Consider the following 21283-nt stretch of genomic DNA (forward strand, 5'->3'; position numbering starts at 1 on the left):
AAGATTTGTCTCATTCTCCTTGCAGTTATGTCATTTTCTTTTAAAATGCATTTTTGAGGCTACTGAGTGCATATATGTTAAATTGTTATATCTTCCTGGTAAATTGAACTTCTTATGTATTAGTAATCGTCTCTATTCTTAATGCTTTTTATCCTCATCTAATGCTTAATGCTTTTTATCCTCATCTGTTTTGTCTGATATTAATGTAGCTAAGCCACCTTTCATTTGATTAGTATTTGTGTAAGACCCTTTCACTTGAAGCTTTTCCTTGTCCTCATACTTGAGGTGTATCCTAGACATTCTCTTTTTTCTCCATTGGTGAATTTAGTCTATTTAAATCTACTATCATTATGGCTGTATTTAAACTTTCCAACGTCTTCTAATTATCCTGTTTTATTTATTTATTTTTTTACTTTCTTGCCTTTTTTGGAATTAAGGTTTTTATCCTTTTTTTTTGGTTTTGCCTTTTTCTTTATTTTTTTTCCCATTGGGTTGGGATTTATACTCATTATTATTATTTTATTGTTCACTTCTGAAATTGCATATGCTTATTTAACTTTATAATGCCTTTTATGACTTTTAAACTGTGCTCCAAAACTAGCCTAAGCTCTTATAAAAGAATAGCTGATATTCCCCCAAACAACTCTGCAAATGGTAGGCTTTTAATAAATATTTGTTTGCTGATTGGTGTTCTTCATATGTATGTGTCATTTTGATTTTCATTTGATCAAATTTGCAAAGTAATAAAGTACAAATGATTTTCAATGACCAATATTTTTTCAATGTTTCCTGTGAAATATCCTCTAGGAAAGTTGTTTCAGTGTATTCTTTCTAAGATCATTTCTTTAGAAATGTCAGCTGAGTTGGACATTACCTGATTGTATATGTAGATATGGCATCCACAGTTACTTTTTATTCTCTAATTTGAAATTTCTGCACTTGAAGCTTTTTCTCTTAGATAGTTTTCCTGTAGTGACATGGTGGCAGGTGCCCTAATTTTAGATCAGAACTATATAATACAAACCATATAACTTGACATCCAGATTTTGAAATCAGGATGGTCAGATCAAACAAACACTAAGCAGTAAATTAGACCATATTCTAGAGCTAACTTTTAAATGAAATGAACATTTTTGATCCGGTACTGTCTTCACTAGTTCTTTATTATTACCACTTCATTAATCATTTAGCTTTATAACTTTGCCCACACATTTTGTTTTAAGTAATTTGAGCTTCTATCTAAATTCATAATTTGTCATATAATTTATTTTTCATTTATAGCTCTGAGGCCCTTGGTTTGTCGGCAAGGTCATTGCTGTTTCCACTGCTACCTGATATTCTGCTTTGTTAGCAAAAGAGTCTTTTTCTTTATTGGTTTTTTGCTAATCATATATTTTTAACTGATTCAGAGTGACTTTCTTCCAATTCAGGAAAAAAGAAAGATCCAGCATATTAATTGTGGGGTTTTTTTGAGAGCGTTTGAGAGCTCCCAATCAGAAAATCGTAATAAGCTAAATATGTCATCTTTTTGCCTGGAAGTTTCTAATTATATCTGATTCTAAAATGTATGTGTATCCCTGTGCCCCCTTTTATTAGATATACAAAGCATAGGATAAAGTTTTTAAAGCACTTTTAAATAAGCCTGTATAACTTATGGTATATCCTTTTATAAAAAAGAAAATACCTTTTTATTATAAAAGTGGGAGTACAAAATTGTTACATAATTGTTTTAAAACGTGTTACAGGGGCACCTGGGTGGCTCAGTCGGTTAAGCGGCCGACTTCGGCTCAGGTCATGATCTCACAGTCTGTGAGTTCGAGCCCCGCATCGGGCTCTGTGCTGACAGCTCGGAGCCTGGAGCCTGTTTCAGATTCTGTGTCTCCCTCTCTCTGACCCTCCCCCATTCATGCTCTGTCTCTCTCTGTCTCAAAAATAAATAAATGTTAAAAAAAAAAACAAAAAAAAAAACGTGTTACAATTTGGTGTCCGTTTTCTAGGCCCTTTCTATGCATATATAGAATTTTTTCTCTAAGAATTATTCATTAACCTATGTTACAGTTTTGGCAGTATAATACCAACATTATTCATGTGGTTATTTTATGGATCTTCCTTATCTTTTTTAATGGTGGTGTAAATATTCCAATGTATGGATGTAACATTATTTAATCTATCCTTTCCACATAAAATTTAGATTATTTCCAATCTTTCTCAAAGTAGTACAGCAAAAACTTATATTACACATATATATGTATACATGTATATATGTTTGTATATTTGCTTAAGTTTTGTACAGTATACATTCTTTAAAAGTAAAATTGCATCAAAGCAAATTCATTTAAAATTTTAATAGATACTATTTAATTTGTAGTGAACAGGAACTCAGTATATTGCTGGTGGGAGTATAACTTGGTGTACCCACTTTGGAAAATTGTTTGAAAGTTTCTATTAAAGGTGAACATACGCACATGCTCTGGTCCGGCCGTTTTACACCTAGATATACACCCAGCAGAAATAGGTACGTACATATGTTTGCCAAGGACATGAGCCGACACTGATGGTAGCACTAACTCAGTAATCAAAAACTGTGAACAGCCCAGTGTCCGCCAACAGTTGAATGAATACATAAGTTATAATATATTTATACAAAGTAGTAGTCGACAGCAAAGGGGATGAGTTACTACAGCGAAATAAAACAACATGGATGAATCTTACAAACATAATGTTGAGCTAAAGAAACTAGACACAAAAATACATCTCCTCTGATTCCATTTAATTAGTGTTCACAAACGTGCAGAGGTAATTCATACTGTTCGAAGTCAGAATAGTGGTTTCCTTTAAGGGCAGAGCGATGGTGGGAATGAAGCACTAGGAGAATTCTGGAACTCTGGTTATGCTCTGTTGCTCCATTCTGGTGCTGGTTACATGGGCTTGTTTCATTTGTGAAAATGCATTGTGCTACACACTTAGGATTTTATGCCTTCCCATGTATGTGTTCTTCAATGAAAAATTTGCAGTGAAGGAGTTCACTCTGTTTTTGTTATATATATAGAACCACTTCCAGACCCCTGCCATAGCGTTTGTTTTCTGTACTCCTGGCAGTCTGATAGACATTAAAATCTTTTTGATCTGGTAGATGTACAAAGAAGTCAGTTTTTTTTAATGTTTTTTTATTTATTTTTGAGAGAGAGAGACAATGTGAGCAGGGGAGGGGCAGAGAGAAGGGGAGACACAGAATCCGAAGCAGGCTCCAGGCTCTGAGCTGTCAGCACAGAGCCTGATGTGGGGCTTGAACCCACAAACTGGGAGATTATGACCTCAGCTGAAGTTGGACACCCAACCAACTGAGCCATCCAGGCGCCCCTCAATTTTTTTTTTATTTTTATCTTATTATAAGTGAGTCTCAGTATCCTTTTGTACATTTGCTGACTATTCATTTCTTCTATAGTTTCCCTGCTCCTGTCCTTTGCCTATTTTTCTGTTGCAGTGTTCATTTTTCTTACTGATTTGTAGAACTTTTCGGTCTATTATATGTCAAAATAGAATATTTTTGAGAGAGATGGGGAGACAGAGAGCAAGCTGGGGAGGGGCAGAGAGAGAGGGAGACACAGAATCTGAAGCAGGCCCTAGGCTCTGAGCTGGTCAGCATAGAGCCTGATGCAGGGCTCGAACCCACGGACTGCGAGATCATGGCCTGAGCTGAAGTCAGACGCTTAACCGACTAAGCCACCCAGGTGCTCCAAAAGACAGTGTTTTGAATAACAAAACTAACAAACTTACCAAGTATATCATATGTTAGGAAAAGTTTCTTCTAATAATTAAATTAGCCTTAAAGAGAACCCATTATTCTTCAGTCTCCAGCTCTGTAACCAGCTCAGTTCTGAGGAGAGGAGAGTCTGCCTCATTAGCTCCAAATCTATACTCTAATATGGACTCCATATAGAATAGAATCCATCTGAAAGTCCTTGTTTTATTGTATATATATATATTACTGTTCTCTTTTTTTGACTAGTCTGTTCTTTGCTGGGAACATCGTGAACAAACACTCAAAACAAGTTTACCCACTATTATATGTTACCCTTTGTTTCTCCTCGTTTCTCTTTATGCCTTTACATTTCCTAATATGGAGAAGAAAAATGATACTGAATAGGATTTGTTATATTTGTAATAAATTGCCTATTAATTTTGTCTATATTACGTTTTTATAAAATAGCCCTTTAAAAACCAGTGTGCCGCATGCGATTTCCTTTACTCTCAACCAGTACCAAATTTCTAAGTGATCTTTTCACTAAAATATTTTTAGTAACTCGACTAGTCTGATGTAGTCTCACTGTTGTGTTTGCCTTTTTATGCTTCGGTTGGGGATGCCCTATTGAGATAATGTTTAGTTTAAATGTTTTCTAGACTTTACCGTATTTTAATGTTCCTCGTTTTCACTCTGTAGTGGCCTGTGGATTTTTTTTTTCATTTATTTTTGTTTTTTCTTTTAATATGGAATTCGTAGACGCTCTGCTGTTGCCCGCATTCAGGAGTTCTTCAGGCGGAGAAAAGAAAGGAAAGAAATGGAAGAATTGGATACTCTGAACATTAGAAGGCCACTAGTAAAGATGGTTTATAAGGGCCATCGCAACTCCAGGACAATGGTACCGAATGCTCATGGCACTCTTTGGACAAATTGCAGATTCAGACTATGAATGTTTTTCCATAACGGTGATCTTCCTATGTTGCCAGTGTGCTTCCAGGATAGCATTATTGTACCTGAGCAGTCACCTCTTTACCCAAACTTGGTTCTTTTAGTCCTAGAATATATTGCCAGACCATTACTGTTTAAAGAAAACTCTGCCCTACTGAGGAAATATTGTAGAATTGAAAATTTTTTAGCTGGTACAAGTAACAGTTGTGTCTTTCTTGCTTTCTCACACTTGCTGTCTACCGGCCTAGTAGATTTTTTTTTGTTTTTAGCTTGTATTAGCACCCTTTGTTGGTTTGGAGAGGAAGATTTAGATATATGAAATCCAGGCTCATTGCAAAATGTAGTCCAATGACTTTAATTACAACTCTTAAGATTGACAAGTGAAGATTTGCTTTAGTCACTTTGTCTCTCTAGACTTTAGTGTCCGCCTTTATGAAATAAGAATAGACCAGATGATCTCTAAGATCTGTGCAAGTCTTACAATCCACAAGTCTATATACCCAGTGTCATATTAAGAAGATCTTGCAAGATGATCAGCATAACTGTTAACTCTGAACCATTCATATTTAGAAAGTGTTGTCCTCATACATTCATTGAGTTATCCAAAAGTACCTATAGAATTAGTTTTAATCTACTCTTCAGAGTAAAGGCAAAAAGTTACATTGTGGGAATACCTGCTCATTCGGTAGAATGTGTGACTCTTGATATTGGTGTCCTGAGTTCAAGCCACACGTTGTGTGTAGAGCTTCCTTAACAAAAAAGTTATTTGGGGTAGGGAGATAATTAGCTCTCTCTATAGGTATCCTTGGTAGTATCGATTTAATCATTCTAAACTGAATGCTTATTATCAATAGAAGCGATCAATGTACACTTCTTACACCTTGTGGTTAAAATTTTAGATGAAAACCATTGGGGATAGGAATGAAAAAAAAGAAAAGTAAATATAACAGTAGCGCTAAGCAACAACAAAACTGGCTTCCCCTTTTGTTTTGGCAAAAATAGCAAAGTGGCAGCTACTGATGAAATGATCGAAAAAATCCTGAACTACAAAGATTTTTGGATGGTTTATTCAAAATCATCCATATGGCGTCACAACCATTCCAGTATATCCTATTCCTTTGTCTCGTTGCTTCATAAAAGTAAATACGCTATATCCTTTCTCAGTTGCGGGAGAATAGCTAATAAAAAGATTGGTACTTTTTGTTCTTTTATCATAAAGCACAATAGAAAAAGGAACTATTCATTTTTTTCTATGAACTGTATTTATTATAAACCTAAAATGGAACCATTTTTGGAAAGGTCAGCAACATATGTAGAAGTTTCCATTACACTGCCCAGTCCCAGAAATCCCATTCATTCATTTAGCAGTTACTAATTCAGCACCTAGTGTCGCCAAGTACTGTTTTAGGCCCTATAAATACAGCATTGAACAGAGCAGAATCTCTGTGTTCATGGGGAACTTTTCATTACTTAGTGCCATATCATGCTTGCTGAAAAATCTGTATCATTTTTAAAGTAATAGAAGACAAAGATTCTCTTCTAGTTTTTTATTATTTTCTAATATTTTCAGTTGCAGAATAGAATAAGTCTTTGTTTTAATAACTCTGATTTGAGTTTTCTTCTTATTTCCTTTTTCTAAACCCTTAGATAAAAGAAGCCAATTTCTGGGGTGCTAATTTTGTAATGAGTGGTTCTGATTGTGGCCATATCTTCATCTGGGATCGTCACACTGCTGAGCATTTAATGCTTCTGGAAGCTGATAATCATGTGGTAAACTGCCTGCAGCCACATCCGTTTGACCCAAGTAAGATGGCCGTTTATAAGGCAAAGGCTAGAAATCTGTACATCAGCTCCAGTTTTGTGCTAGTTTTTAATATAAAAATAATGCATATTATCCTAGAAGGCAGCCACTCGAGTCAGTTATGACTCTCATTGGGTTTCAACCAAAAAACACTTAGAACCTCCTTTTGGCAGAAAGTATGGGGAGATAGTTTATCCTGCTAATATTTCCTCTAAGTATTATCAGTTGCAAGAGCTTTGGCTGACTGAACTTTGCATTACTTCCCCAAACTCAATCTCCAAGCCTTTTTAGTCTTCACGTGGCCAAGTCAATGTACCAGAACGAGAGAGCTTGGCTCGTTCTTGCCTTCCATTTGACACTGCCCATGTTTCTCGTAAAAGAGCGATGGAAAAGAAAGAAATTTGAGTGATTTCAAGATAGTCTTAAAATTATATTCCAGGGTAACTTTTAGAAAATCTTCAGAATCATATTTTCAGTTAACAAATATATCAGTACAATTTCCATTCCAGCTCAGTTTTGCTGTACATGTACATATGTGTATATGCATATACATACATGCATATATATATACATGCATAATATATAACATATATGCATGTCTTTAATGGCTTGTTTTTATGCTTTATATTAATATGCACATTTTATTTCTAGTTCTAGCCTCATCTGGCATAGATTATGACATAAAGATCTGGTCACCACTAGAAGAGTCCAGGATTTTTAACCGAAAACTTGCTGATGAAGTAAGTTTTTTACTTCTACTTATTATAATGAGTGTATGTCACTTTATTCCTGAAATGCTTTCTTAAGAAGACTCCCATCAGCTCATTATTAGTTGGTAACATTTAAACAAGTTTATTTAATTGAGGAGGTCGAATTTTAAGAAAAAGAAGCAATAACATGCCTATAATACTAGAGAAGTAAAAATCAGGGTATTTTGATAATTGTAATACTGTTCATCGGTAATACCAGATTAAGTGTATTATAGTTTAAGAAAAACAGATTGACTGTCTGTGCTTTTGCAATGAAGAGTCATTTAAAAAACCTTCTGTCCTTTTAAGAAAATAGTTTTACTCTGGCTGTCCTCCATAATCACAGCCAAATAAGTAGCAGAACAAATGACTGGAGAATCTTTTCCTTTTTGTTATATTTTAGATTTCTTCAGCTCCTTGTTAAACCAACAGCTTTCAAACTGGGTTGTGTGAAGCTGTAGGTTTTTTGTGGGATGAGAAGAGGGAAGGTGGATGACACAAACGCTGAATTCTGGGCTTTTCCTCCCTAACTTCAGCTGGGGTTTTTATTAGTGGGTTTTCATAGAAGATTTCTTGTGAAAATAAGGGTCCATGGCATTAATCAGTTAGCTCCTGACGTAACTGTTGAGTTTCTGTGAGTTTCTGCATTCTGTGAATGCAGCTCAAGTAGATGCTGCATTCTCTTAAAAACATAAAGTGAGGGTCCATTACTGAGAAATGTTAGTTAGAAAGCCAGAGCTCTAGACCGGGGTTGACAGTTCACGGCACAGTTCCCACATCTGCTTTCTAGTAGACATTTATAACTTCTATGTCAGGCACAGTGCTGAATTTTATTTTTTTATTTTTATTTTTTTTTAACTTTTTTTTATTGTTTATTTTTGAGAGAGAGAGAGAGAGAGAGAGAGAGAGACAGCGCGCAAGCCGGGGAGGGCAGAGGGAGAGGGAGACACAGAATCCGAAGCAGGCTCCAGGCTCTGAGCTGTCTGCACAGAGCCCAACGCAGGCCTTGAATCCACAAACTTGCGAGATCATGACCTGAGCCAAAGTCGGATGCCCAACCGACTGAGCCACCCAGGCGCCCTAATGAATTTTAAAAAATAAACCTTCCCGGGCGCCTGGGTGGCTGAGTCGGTTAAGCGTCCAACTTCGGCTCAGGTCACGATGTCATGGTCCAGGAGTTCGAGCCCCGCATTGGGCTCTGTGCTGACAGCTCGGAGCCTGGAGCCTGCTTCAGATTCTGTGTCTCCCTCTCTCTCTCTGCTCCTCCCCTGTTCATGCTCTGTCTCTCTCTGTCTCAAAAATAAATAAACGTTTTAAAAAATAATAAAAATAAACCTTCCCTCAGAGCTTTTAGGCTGGTGGGAAAGACAGACTTGTGAACAGTCAGCCAGAATGTAGGGAGGCACACACAGTGTTCTGGAAGCCTGTGACAAGGAGCAGAGGTGCTTATAAATGGGGTAGATGGGATGGGCGAGTCTTTGCAGAGGAAGTACAAATTGGACAGAGTTCACCAGGCAGACAGGGAGCTAAGGAGCACTTGAGATGAAGGATCAGCATGTTCCAAGGTGTCCTAAGGTAGGTAAGTAACGAACCAGGGGTGAGTGGGTAAGAAAGCAGCTCCCTGGGGCAAGATTATAAAGGGCCCTGGGGGTGCCCCATGAGTTGAAAGTGTGTAAATCGCTGGGGAACCATTGATGACATTAGCATCTTTCTCTTACTCTCATGCTTTCCTTTCTTTCTTTTTTCCTTTGCCACACGCTTTGCGGTTCCCTCTTTCTTTTTCCCCCTTTGCTCATGACTGTATAGTAGATTCCTAGGTGTTTATGGGTAATCATTTAGTCCTGTTCTTGGTACTTAAGATACAATTCATTGGTAACTCTTAATCCAAAACTTTATTTTTCAAGGTTACTTTGCCTCAGTCCAGGTAACGTTTTCTCCAGAGATCCAAATGACCCAGGGATAGTAATTTCACACCCCTCCGTCACTAAGAGCATCAGCTCTGCCGTAGGGGAACATAATGAGCAGATACAAGGTAGACTGCTCGGGGAAACAAGTTACAAGAAAAAATTCATTGAATTCTTGGATGTTTTAAGTAGCCTCAAAGTGTGACCTTTCTCTTTGCTGCCAGTTGAAAGAGTAGCGTTCTGTGATGTTCCTCCCTCACTGCAAGTTAATTACCTGGCATCGAGTAGCCTTAGGGTGGAAATATACACAGCGTACATGGAAAGAATGAAGTAATTCCTCTTAGGACGTGCTAATTTTTTTACTGTTCTCCTACTCTTCATGGGAACGTGTAGTTACTTCATTGCTTCTGACCTGGTTGTTTAACTTGCCTCAGGTTATAACTCGAAACGAACTCATGCTGGAGGAGACTAGAAACACCATCACAGTCCCAGCCTCTTTCATGTTGAGGATGTTGGCTTCACTGAATCATATCAGAGCTGGTAAGGACTGTCATTGTATTATTCAAACCATTGTTACGTTTGAAAAACATGCTATTATTTACGATCTGCTTCAAAGTGATTTGTACAATTTCCTTTAACCACAAAACGAGGGCAATGTAATTCCCGAGCTAGGAGTTCTGTGAACCCTGGATCTTAGTACAGTAAACTTACCTCCTCATGAACCAGATTTATTGAAAAGCGTCCAAATGAAAAGAGTCACTTAAAAACTTTTATCAGCTGTGCTTCTCTTCTCAGGGTGGAGGATCACACCATAAACCTTACGCTAGGTTCTACAGTAAGGTACCCTTTCATGGTAGATGTGGTCAAAATTACTCCTAGCCCAGACAAAAATAAGTGTTACACGCTACTGTGAAGGTCGAAACAGATACCTCAGTATGGGTTTTTAAATACTTTTTGTTTTCGATGATAAACCGTGAGGTTCAATGCCAAAGAAACACAAAATCGTATATGTTACAATTAATATTCAAGAAGGAAGTGAATATAATCAGTGTTCGTAACAGTAGAAAAGATCCAGTATCCATTGTAAACAAAGTACATTTATCAAACAAGACAGCGTTTGTTGTTCTTCACTGATTTCACAAATTAAATGTCTTCATATGTTGGGTATTACCTATTATTTAATAGTAACAGCGGCCATCGTTTCTAGAGTAGCTGTAATGTGTCAGGCCCCATACTAGTCATTTCACAGATGTTTCCCGATGAGCTCCAACCCTCTAGAAAGTCGGTTATTTATTCGTAATAGCTCGCCCCAGCTCATGCAGCTGATGAATGGTGAAGCCTAGGTGTGAAACTGAGTTCCACGCCCTTACTCCCCTTTGACCTAGAAAGTTCACTTGTAGGAATATGTTCAGATCAGAAATACGACACGCAGCCCCCCGGGTGATCTGATCTCAAGCTTCTTTACAGGCTCATTCACAGTATTTTCTCCTTCTGTGTCCATTCCATCCACTCTGGCCCTTTTTGAATTTGGGGGCATGTCAAACTCTTTTCCACCTCAGGATCTTTATCATCATGCTGTCCCCCTCCCATCCTCACTCTTCGTTAGGATCACTTTGCTTATCCTTCAGGTCTTTGTAAGCGGTGGATTAAATATCACTTCCTCAGAGAGAGCAGGGACAAATATTCCAGGCAAAGTAAAGGGTATGTAGCATTTTTCGAAGTCCTGGAGGAGAAAGAGTGTGGAGCATATCTAAAGAATTGAAAGAAACTCCTATGAGATGGGGAGAAAATCATGAAATTGTAAATATTAACCACTACCAGGAAAGAATGAGATTTTCAAATGGTCAAAACAAAAAATAAACATGGAACGTAAACAGAAAATGTTAGTAGTCCAACCAAATATTTTTGCGGTAGCTTTTAGGCTCCTGTATTATCACATTAATGACTAAGATTTTTGATCCATTTTCTTCAATAACAGTGAGTAACCCTTAAAATTCATCTAGATTTCAGACTTGAGGAGGCAGCTTTTCTAGAACATTTGCCAATTAGGACTCTTAAAACTTGCTTGTTCTGAAGAGTTTATCTGGCGAAGGGCTCTTCCTTAGTTTTTCTGTGGAAAACATTCTTCTCTGGTCTGTGCAGAATCTGTTTTGTACGGGTGCTCACGTGGTTTGTTCGCCAACAGCTGCTACTAGCCTCCTTTGATTTGAGTGTTAGAGAAGATGTCTCACACTGTGAAGATTCCTTTGTTTCTGGTTCTTTTTGCCGTCAACCGAAAACACCTTCTAATTGGTTTAGTCAGCTCACCCTCTTGCTTCTCTTATGTAAAAGACTGGAAAGGAAGATGTTCCCGAGAGTTGTTTTTATCCTTAAGACCTCAGGTTACTTGATGAGTCAGTTATTCCCCCCTTTCCTCTCCTTTGCTCCTTGTCTCCAGTTCTTGGAGCACCATGAGCGTGTACAGGTACTCAAGGAGAGTTAGTAATGGATGGCGATCAAGTAAGCCCAGGCTGGCTCCAGAATAGTCCAGCCCCTCCATTACTCCACAAGGCTTCCCGGGAGGCCCAGGGAACAGGTACTGGGCGGCCTCTTCCTGGTGGAGCTGTGATCTTCAGCGAAGGCTGCACTTCAGATCCCCGGTTGGGCTTTGTCAACTACAAATACTTGGGTCCTACCCCTTGAAGATTCTTACTCATTTGATCTGAATAGGGTTTGAGCTTCTTCATTTTCAAAACAGCACGCAAAATCATTCCCATGAGTACAGCAGTAAAGACTGTGGTGTCTGAATGTGGTGTATGCTTTGGATGGGGGCCCCCAAATGTGGGGCAACGATCGGTTAGAGGCGGGGGGCGGGGGGGGGGGGGAGGATTCACCTGAGGCAGAACAAAGGAGATAGAGGTTTACTGAACATGCGGCTGGGGAGTGGGGGCAGGCAGGCAGAGGAGAAGCTGTCTGCAAGGAGGCAGTGGGTAGAGGCTGTTTTTAAAGGAGGAGATGAGGAGGTGTGGCTGCCGTGGAATTTTCCCTTTATTGGTAGCTGTGCCTGGTTATAAGGAGCCCATGGGTCACTTAGGGCCTCTGGCTATTTTGAGGTGGGTCGCCTGGTGGGCCTGTCTGTATCCAGCCAGGTGGTCGCTGTGGGCCCTTTAAACAGTCCATTGCTCGAGCCTGTTTGCCTAAAAGCGGCCTCTACAAAGACTTCTAGTGCAGGCCGGCCACTTCTTGAGACGTAAAGGCAGTTCTGAGACCCCTGGAAGTTTTGATAGACTTTGGAGAGATGGTAATTGTGTGTTTGGACCATTCTAACCTCTTCTAGAATGTCTCAGTAGCTGGTAATTTACTCCTGTCCTTAAAACGTGCCTCTCCTGTTCTCAGGACAGAGTCCAGATGTGTTAACATGACTTAGGAAACCCTGAAGCATCACTTGACACACTTCCCTTCATACCTCTGGGCCTTGGCCCACGGAGCTCTAGGTAGCCATGGTGCCCTCCGCGGTTGGTGCTAGAGCCCGACCTCGACTGAGCTCACGGCACTTACCAAGTCATATGCACAGGTTCACTGCGTCAGCAGTTGGAACTTTACTTCGGGATATAACCATACGCACCTACTCTTGGTCTCCCTGCTCCCACCCCCGCCTTCACACAGTCTGATTTCCATAGGGTGGCCAGAGGGATCTTTCTTAAAACATGGGTCGGCAAACTTTTTCTTGAAATGGCAAAATAGTAACTATTTTAGACTTTGTGGGTCACTTGGTGTCTGTTGTAGCTACTCATCTCTGATGTGGTCGTGTAAAAGTGGCCACACACAATCTGTAGGTGAATGGGTGTGGCTCTGTTTTAATAAAAGTTTCTTTGCAAAAATAGGCTATGGGCTGGATTTGCCCGTGAGTCAGTTTATTGGCCCCTTTTTTACATAAATGAGGCTCTGTCACCCCACTTAAAATTCTTGGGGGATCCTCATTGCTCGTAAAATAAGACTGGTCTGGGGCACCTGGGTGGCTCAGTCGGTTGAGTGTCCAATTTCAGCTCAGGTCATGATCTCGTGGTTCGTGAGTTCGAGCCCCGCCTCGGGCTCTGTGAGGACAGCTCAGAGCCTGGAGCCTGCTTTGGATTCTGTGTCTCCCTCTCTCTCTCTGCCCTTCCCCCACTTGCGCTCTCTCTCGCGTTCACTCACTCTCTCAAAAATAAAGAGTTTAAAAAATTTTTATTAAAAAAACAAGACGTGGTCTGCCAGGTCGTACATGATCTAAACCTTGCCAGCCTCTGACTTCCAGTCATTCCACTTATCCCGTAGCGCACTGCGTTTCAGCATGCCGGCCGGCCTCTTCTTTCCTCAGACTGATCAAGCTTATTAGCACATTTAGGACCTTTTCGCTGACCGTTTCCTTTGCCTGAAGGACTTTGGCCTGAACTGAACATACAGTTGAGCCCTCAGCTCCAGCGTCACCTCCTTAGAGAAGTCTCGGTAGACACTTCACCCAACGGGACGTCGCTTCATGTGCCTTCTCGCTCGTGCCCTGCCTCTCAGTCACCCACTCTGTTCATTGCCTATTTTCCTCAAGTAATTAGCCCAGCTTTTCGTTACTGTATCTGCTGCCTTCTTACAAATTAAAGGGGGAAAATGTTGGTTGTCTTGTTTTCGATTTTTCCCCTTTAGGAAGTGGTCTCATTGAGAGCAGAGACCTAGTTTGTCTTATTCATAGCTGGATATTTAACTCCTAGAACAGCGCCTGGCACGTATTCGTTGTTCATCAAATGTCTGTTGAATAAATGGATGAATTTCTGGTGTCACATCTCTAACAATAAGTCACATATTTATTCTTTTTCTTAGAGAAATAAATAATTTTGTGAAGGATGGTCTGGAGAACTGCACAGTATTTTTGTGGAACACAGGTTTCCTTCGGGGAATTGTTTTCCTCTCTCTCTCTTCATATTTCCCCGACCAAAAATAATTTCCTGAGGAAATATTCCTAACAAGAATAAAAAAGGCTTCCCACAAACGTAAACCTTATTTACAAAAACAGTTTGGTACCGTTGCAGGATTTCTCACCTCAGTACCCAGGGTTCCTTGTCTCGCCGCTTCGAAGAACTTCGAGGCGACACAAAAGGAGCAGCAGGCCAAAGTTTACGGAGTGTAAGGGCAGGAGGGAAGAAGAGCATGAAAGCTCTCTTGACAGGGCACATTTGAAAGCGAATGCCCGGGACTGTAGGCAAGGGCCTTTGTCTGGAAGATTCTGGTCGCCTCTCCCTTCCCCGCCCCCTTGTTCCTTCTCAGGTCCCACCCTTATTGGCTGGACAGCTCTAGGTGCTGGGTCGTCCGTTCGGGGTTGATTCGGTTCCCTTGTACGAGGAGTCATACTGTCCCTCCTGTAACACACGTTTTATGGTTTGCTTTTCGAGTTAGGTATTTTGATTGTCAAATTCCTGAGGGGGCCCTGAAGGGGAGCTGATGGCGTTTGTTACATTCCTAAGAGGGACCTTGTTTGTGCCTGCGGGGGTTGGCTGTAGTCAGACGCTCCCAGCTCTGTTCCAAAATACGCAGTCCTCCCCGCCCAGAGCCTCCGGGTCCTACCTAACCGGTCCGTCTCTGCCCGTTTTATCCTGCCTTTTCCTATCACAGTATTGTCTGCCTTAAAAAACAGTGGATAGGGGCGCCTGGGTGGCTCGGTTGGTTAAGCGTCCGACTTCGGCTCAGGTCATGCATGATCTTCACGGTCTGTGGGTTCGAGCCCCACGTCGTGCTCTGTGCTGACAGCTCAGAGCCTGGAGCCTGTTTCAGATTCTGTGTCTCCCTCTCTCTGTGACCCTCCCCCGTTCATGCTCTGTCTCTCTCTGTCTCAAAAATAAATAAATGTTAAAAAAAATTAAAAAAAAAAAAAAAAAACAGTGGATATAGAAGCGATTCTTATTTTCAGTTTTCATTTCAAGGAACAGGGTTTGTCAGGCCTCCCCGGTCCGTAACTGCCAACCAGAGGTCGGTGTAAACGTTGAGCCGCGGTGCAGTTTCCCTGCCTCGGAGAGGTGGGACTTCACGAACAGAAGGTTTCCTTTATTCTTAGAAATTGGGCTTATGTTCTGAGAGAGGACTCTGCAGTGACTGTGACGGACTTGAAAAAAGAACCACCGTTCTGCCCTCTTCTCATTCCGGGAGCCACGGTCAGTCGTTCGCTGGCCTATGCTAGACACTCTTGGCCCTCGCTTGACTCTGTGGCTTGCTCTGAACTCTGCAGAAGTCTGTTGTCTACCGTAAACACCCCGAGTTAAAGACTGTGACAATTCTTGTTGACCCTCTGTTTCCCATCTTCACGCATAGTGTGACAAGCAAAAGGAATGTGGGTAAGAACCGGCGCACTTTGAAACAGGCGGACGCTCCTTCCTCGTGCTTCCAGTGGGACAGGAATAGCTTTGTTGAATATAGTCAGCCGTGTCCAGGATTCCCACTCACGGCAATCTACCGAGGCAGATAGCGACTTCGTGTTTCGCTCCCTCGTGAAAGTGTATCACAATATAAAGATTATAATCTCTTTTATACGAACATTCGTTAGTATTGACCAGAAATTCATCCACTGTGCTTGGATTCCTTAGTGGTTGATACATGAAGGTCAATCCAAACCTTATTTTGGTTCATTTATTTTGCAAATGTGTATGGAACACGTACTATATAATAATAATAGCTAAAACTTGTGTAGTTCAGATTATAGATCATATACATCATCTCATTAGTTTGATTTCAAAATGGAGTCAGCATAGAGGGGATTTAGTCTCGTTCACTTGGACAGAAAACACACAGTCCCTCTGTACACTGCTCTTGGTGGTGTTGACCTAGGACCCAGTGACCCAGTGGGAGAGTTGACGCCTCTGGAGGTCCTAAGTAAAAGCTCAGGCTTCAGTCTTCTTGCTGTTGACAGCCGGGAGTGAACCTCTCCCCCATGTCTGATCTCCGTGTTTTCCACGCTGCCCTGGGGGGAGTGTTCCTGTGACAGAATGGGCTCCATGCTAGTGGTGACAGGGGCTTTTAAAGTGGCCTTCTTCACATAACCTAACGTAACGTATCCTAGTAAAACCTATATGCGTGGATTGCTGTACCAGGCTCTGAGGACAGAAGAAAAAAGAAAAAGTTCCTACCCTCCCAGGAGCTCAGAGCCCTTCAAGTCTAGTCTGTAAGAAGACACACACGACCTGTCTCCGCAGTTAGGTCATGTTTATATGGGACACACGGGATAGTCTGGAATGTAGAGGAAGGAGTTCCTCATTCTGCAAGTGGGGGTTTGGAAAAGTCCCAGAAACGTTTCACACGGGATAACGGTCGCACTGAGTGGGTGCGCAGAAGCTTTACGGCTGCAGGACGGGGTGAGGGTCCCAAGCAGAGGAGCAAGACGCGCCAACCATGGCGGTCGGGGACAGCGGGCCGTGTCACGCGCCAGTTCACCATCCCGTATTCCCTCGAGGGCAGAGACCGCGGGTCTGTTTTGGTCACCATTGTATCTTTAGCACGACGCCTGGAACATAGCAGATATTTAACTGAAAAAATTTTTTTTATCAACAGAATACACAGATCCTTAGGAATGTTCCCCGGGTTCCCCCACAGCTCCCTTCGGTCTACTGGTGTCACGAGACACCTCCTTCGGCTCCTGGACTCCAAGGAACGCGATCTTTAAAACTCCGCAGTAGACCGGGATATATCCGGATCCTTAGGGTTTTTCTTTTTAATTTGTATTACAGTTAGAATTACATGCATATTCAAAGGTATAGTGCTGTTTCCCGAACTCTCTTATTTGCTTCTAGCGGCAAAAAATAGTTTCCCTACGCACGGAGGTGAACTGATGTTTACGCGATGATACGTTCATATGTATACATTCTCATCGGTTTCAAATAGAAGGTATTGAAAATTATCTTAATCGTCATTCTAAAAGTGTCTCTTTTTGTGCGTCTCCTCTGTGTGTTTTCCAGACCGGCTGGAGGGTGACCGATCAGAAGGTTCTGGTCAGGAGAATGAAAATGAGGATGAGGAATAACCAGCTCTTATTGGCAAGCACTTAGATGGTCTGAAATTTGTATAAGACATTGATTATATTTTCTCTTTACAGAGCTTTAGTGCAATTCTAAGGTTATGGTGTTTTGGAGTTTCTCCCTTTTTGGGGGATAACCTGACATTGGTTTGGAATGACTGTGTGCATGAATTTGGGAGAGCGTGTAAAACAAAACTAGCAAAATGTTTTTAAAACTTTTTGCCATGTATGAGGAGTGCTAGAAAATGCAAAGTGCAATATTTTCCCTAACCTTCGGATAGGAGAGCTTGGGTCAGCGTGGAGAGTAATTTTCATTATAGTGAAAACGTTGGTTCAGATAAATTTCTACACTTGCCATTTGCATGTTTGTTGCTTTCTAATAAAAGAAGTTGGTTGTTTTAAGATGTCCTGAATTTGACTTTTCATTGAATGCCTTACTACCCCGACCCACATTCTCCAGTCTTCTCTATAACATAAGGCTCTTTCTCTATTCTTTTCTAGATCTGATAACCTTTTCTGTTGTGACTTCTGTGTGCTAGAATCACATAGAGGAGCTTTTCTCATTTCTCCTTCCAGAGCACGTTACCTTCACTTCTAATCTCCATCTTTCATGGTTCGTGATCCCTCTTCACCCAAGTACAGGAGTTAGGCTGCCGGCAACAGGCCCAGAGCATCACGGGTAGCTCACGTGACGGACCGGCGCAAGCTCGTCCCGAAAGCACTGGCCCCCCGGCTTCCTCTCTCCAACTTCTCGGTTTCAGCCACGAGCTGTCGACCGTCCAGTCTTGTAATTCTGGGTCCCCCTCAACCCTGGTGTCCAACTCCACCCCCCCTTAGGCCGTCTCCACCCAGGCCCGCACCTTCTGAGCCGAAACCACCCCTGCAGACGCCACCCTGCTGTCATCCTCCCTCCTCTCCCCTTCGTGCCGCTTCCTCCGGCTGGGCCATGAAGGGACTCACGGGTGTAGCGGGCGAAGCACCCTCTCCCTCGCGGTGACCAGGCATGGCCCCTTCGCCTGGCGGCAGAAGATGGCGGGAAGCCCAGGGACACCGACCAAGAGAAGGCAGACTGGCTTTTTGGACGGAAGAAAAGTAACTCTTCTGCTGGCTCAGCAACTTCAGGTAGACTTCAACATCTAGCTCTTGCCCTGGACGGGACAGACACGTTCTCACGTCAGGAGATGTGGCGAATGGTAAAGGGAAAAGGAATTCGAGCTGTAGCCAAACAGGACAATTGCATGATTTCTGGGAAGTGCAAAGGTCTTCGCTTCTGATTCCCAATTAGTTATGTGACCTGTTTAAGCCATCTGACTTCTCTGGGCTGGCCTCCTCCTCCGTAAGATGGACGTATTCCTATTGTACCACCTGTGTCCCAGGGGCTGTGTGGGGACCACACGAAACCACGGAGATTGAAGGGCTTGACAGAACAACCGAAGTGACTACCACAAGCACAAAAACCGACGTCGTTCCTTGCACTGTAACGAAACCGTGCCGGATATGCTCTAGAGAGGTGCTGCAAGGCTCATGGGGCAGAGGCTACTAGAAGGCTCAAGGGGGAGGTCAGGGAAGCTCTTTGGCTGGAAGAGCATAGAAGAAACTCAAGGGCTGCCTGGGTGTCTCAGTCAGTTGAGCAACCGACCCTTGACTTCAGCTCAGGTCATGACCCTTCAGCTCAGGGTCACGGGATCGAGCCCCTCGTTGGGCTCCGTACCGAGTGTGGAACCTGCGGAACCTGCGTAAGATCCTCTCTTTCCCTCTCCCTCTCTCTATAAAATTTAAAAAAATGAAAATAAAATCCCAACTGTCCACTCTGGCACAGACTGTCGGTAGGAGGGGAGCCTGGGGGGTGGGCAGGGGGCACATGGGAACTCTGAACTTCCTGTTCACTTTTGCTAGGAACCTTCAAACTTTTTAAATGTAACAGTACTTGTCAAAGGAGTTATCCCCCCGCCCTGTTAAATTCTGCAGCATCTGGTACCTTATGTTACAAAGGAGCAGGTGGGCCAGACCAGCAGTCAAGGAGGCAGCGAAGAGCAAACATTCTACGGAGGTACAGGGGACACCTCCGTGGTCACTTCCGTGACTCACTGCATGTTGGGGACCCGGACCGCAGGGCCCACGTGCTGCTCCTACACAGGATTAGGGCTGCGGTGGTGGCAGGTGAGGGAGCTGGGCAAAGGTGGGAGGTCCCGTGCCTGGGGGTTGCTGAGTCTCGGTGGCAACCTGCCAGCCGCCCTCTGACTCTGGTTACGGGACGGGCTTAGAGACGGCGCACGGCCGTTCGTCAAACCTCCTTTAAGAACCCTGCACTGGGGCTCCTGGCCGGCTCGGTCAGTAGAGCACGTGACTCTTGATCTTGGGATTTTGAGTCTGAGCCCCACGTCGGGTGTAGAGACGACGTCTTGAAGAATTTATGAAAAGCACACGGATGGATGCAGCAAGGTGACTGTGGGGTGTCGACGCCTCCTAATCCTACGGCGGTCGGCCCCTTCCTGTGCGGTCTCCTTCCTCTCGTGAGCCCCCGGGGAGGGAGGCTGCGGACAGGGGTGTGGCTGCACACAGTAGGTAGCGGTGGAGGCTCTCAGAAAGTCGCCGGCCCCAGAAGTCCAAGTACAGATCCACGGTCTCCACAGACACGTACCGAAACGGATATTTGACCAACTGGGTAGACAAAGCTACTCAATCTACTTTTACTCGTTTATAAATATTGTGATTTAGAAGAACCCTAGACGTTTTTCTTACCTTAAAAAAAAAATCATCCCAAAACTTCAAGTGCAATTTATTTCAGGACTAGCTTTGTTTTTGTTTTGCTCTGATTTTGCTCTGAAGGTTTTTAACAAGTTTTGCATCCGGGGGTCCGTTTCCAGAACACGGCGCAGCTCCGCCTCCTAGAACACACACACATCACAGAGGGACAGACCTGTTTCCAGGCAAACGCGCTCTTTCCACCACACTCTGTGGCCACGCAGGCCCAGGCTGCCCATCCCCCGCGGGGCTGTCTTCATCGGGAGTGGCCACTTGCCCGGGACTCGGGATATTTCAGAATGGTGGTGTGAAAAGGAAAAACAGAAATGTCTTCGAATTCCTAAGCTATTAATACTATTCAGGAAAACCCTGAGGGAAACGAACGCAGCTTTGCGTATTATGTTCTAGAAATGTCATTAAGCAAAACTGTGCTCTTGGTAACCTCATGCAGACTTGAGTTTGTGCTTTGAAATCTTTCGAATGAACCCACTTTCCTTGGGTCGCAGGTTTTTTTACGTCTGGCGAGCCGGTATTCCAGGCTCCCAAGCTCCTCGGTTTACAATGGTTTCTACCTTCTAAGGGCAGCTGGCCTCGTCTGATAACGAGGACTTTTACTTTCTCCCCCCACCTCGCCTCACGCGCCCCCCCCCCACCCCCCAACCTCCTCCAGCTGCAAAGCTGGCCCCTTCGCTCAGCGACATGGCCAAGACCTGGCGTTTGACCCAGACTCTGGCTTAATGCACTCTGGGACCTCGGACAATTCCTAGGCTTCCCTAGGGCTCCCTGGATTCTGTGTTCCCTCTCCCCAACCCAGAAGGAGGGGGTCAGACTCTGTCCCCTCTTGTAGTCACATACGACAGCCACTGTCCTTTACTTCAGGGTGGGAGGTCCCTTCTGTCTCCCGCGGGATTCCCCTGGGGTCCTGGATCCGCTGTGCATAGTAGCACGGACTCCTGTCCCTGGGCCACCTCTCCCATCAGGGACTTAGAGGACCAAAGATTCTGTGAGCCCAAGACCCATGGCCAAGCAGTCACTGTCACTGCAAGACAGAGCTGTCAGCGCCCAGGTCACGACTCAAGCTGTCAGGGAAGGAGGTCAAGGCTGAGCCTGTGCTGTGGCTCGGGACTCTACAACAGAAAAGCTCACTTTGCTCCTTTCAGACTTGAGTTCCAGATGCTACCTGCCTCTCTCTCCTCCCTCCTGTCCGTTGCCTTCCCCTCCCTCACCGTGTGTCTCTTCCCAGAAGACCCTCCTGTGCTATATACGCAACACGATTCCCACAGCAGCAGCCCCCAGCACCTCCCGCCTAGGATCACAGTTGCCGAGATTCTCACTTCCTGTCCCGGAGAAGCCCCTGTAAAACCGGCCTAACGCACCCACCCACGG

The 21283-nt window shown here is 43.3% G+C and overlaps 1 protein-coding gene across 3 annotated transcripts in view; it reads left to right on the top strand.

The window, feature by feature from the left end:
• DCAF6 (DDB1 and CUL4 associated factor 6) overlaps positions 1-17554 on the top strand; it is a 133733-nt gene extending 116179 nt beyond the window's left edge. For all 3 annotated transcript variants that reach the window (XM_049635147.1, XM_049635145.1, XM_049635146.1), the window contains 5 exons: positions 4502-4640; positions 6338-6494; positions 7143-7231; positions 9579-9684; positions 17094-17554. In XM_049635147.1, coding sequence (XP_049491104.1) covers positions 4502-4640; positions 6338-6494; positions 7143-7231; positions 9579-9684; positions 17094-17158 — 556 coding nt within the window. In that variant the 3' untranslated portion in view covers positions 17159-17554. The remainder of the gene's footprint in view (positions 1-4501; positions 4641-6337; positions 6495-7142; positions 7232-9578; positions 9685-17093) is intronic.
• The last annotated feature ends 3729 nt before the right edge of the window (positions 17555-21283 follow it).

The sequence above is a fragment of the Panthera uncia genome, chromosome F1 (assembly GCF_023721935.1).
Source record: "Panthera uncia isolate 11264 chromosome F1, Puncia_PCG_1.0, whole genome shotgun sequence".
In the NCBI taxonomy this organism is placed as follows: domain Eukaryota; kingdom Metazoa; phylum Chordata; class Mammalia; order Carnivora; family Felidae; genus Panthera; species Panthera uncia.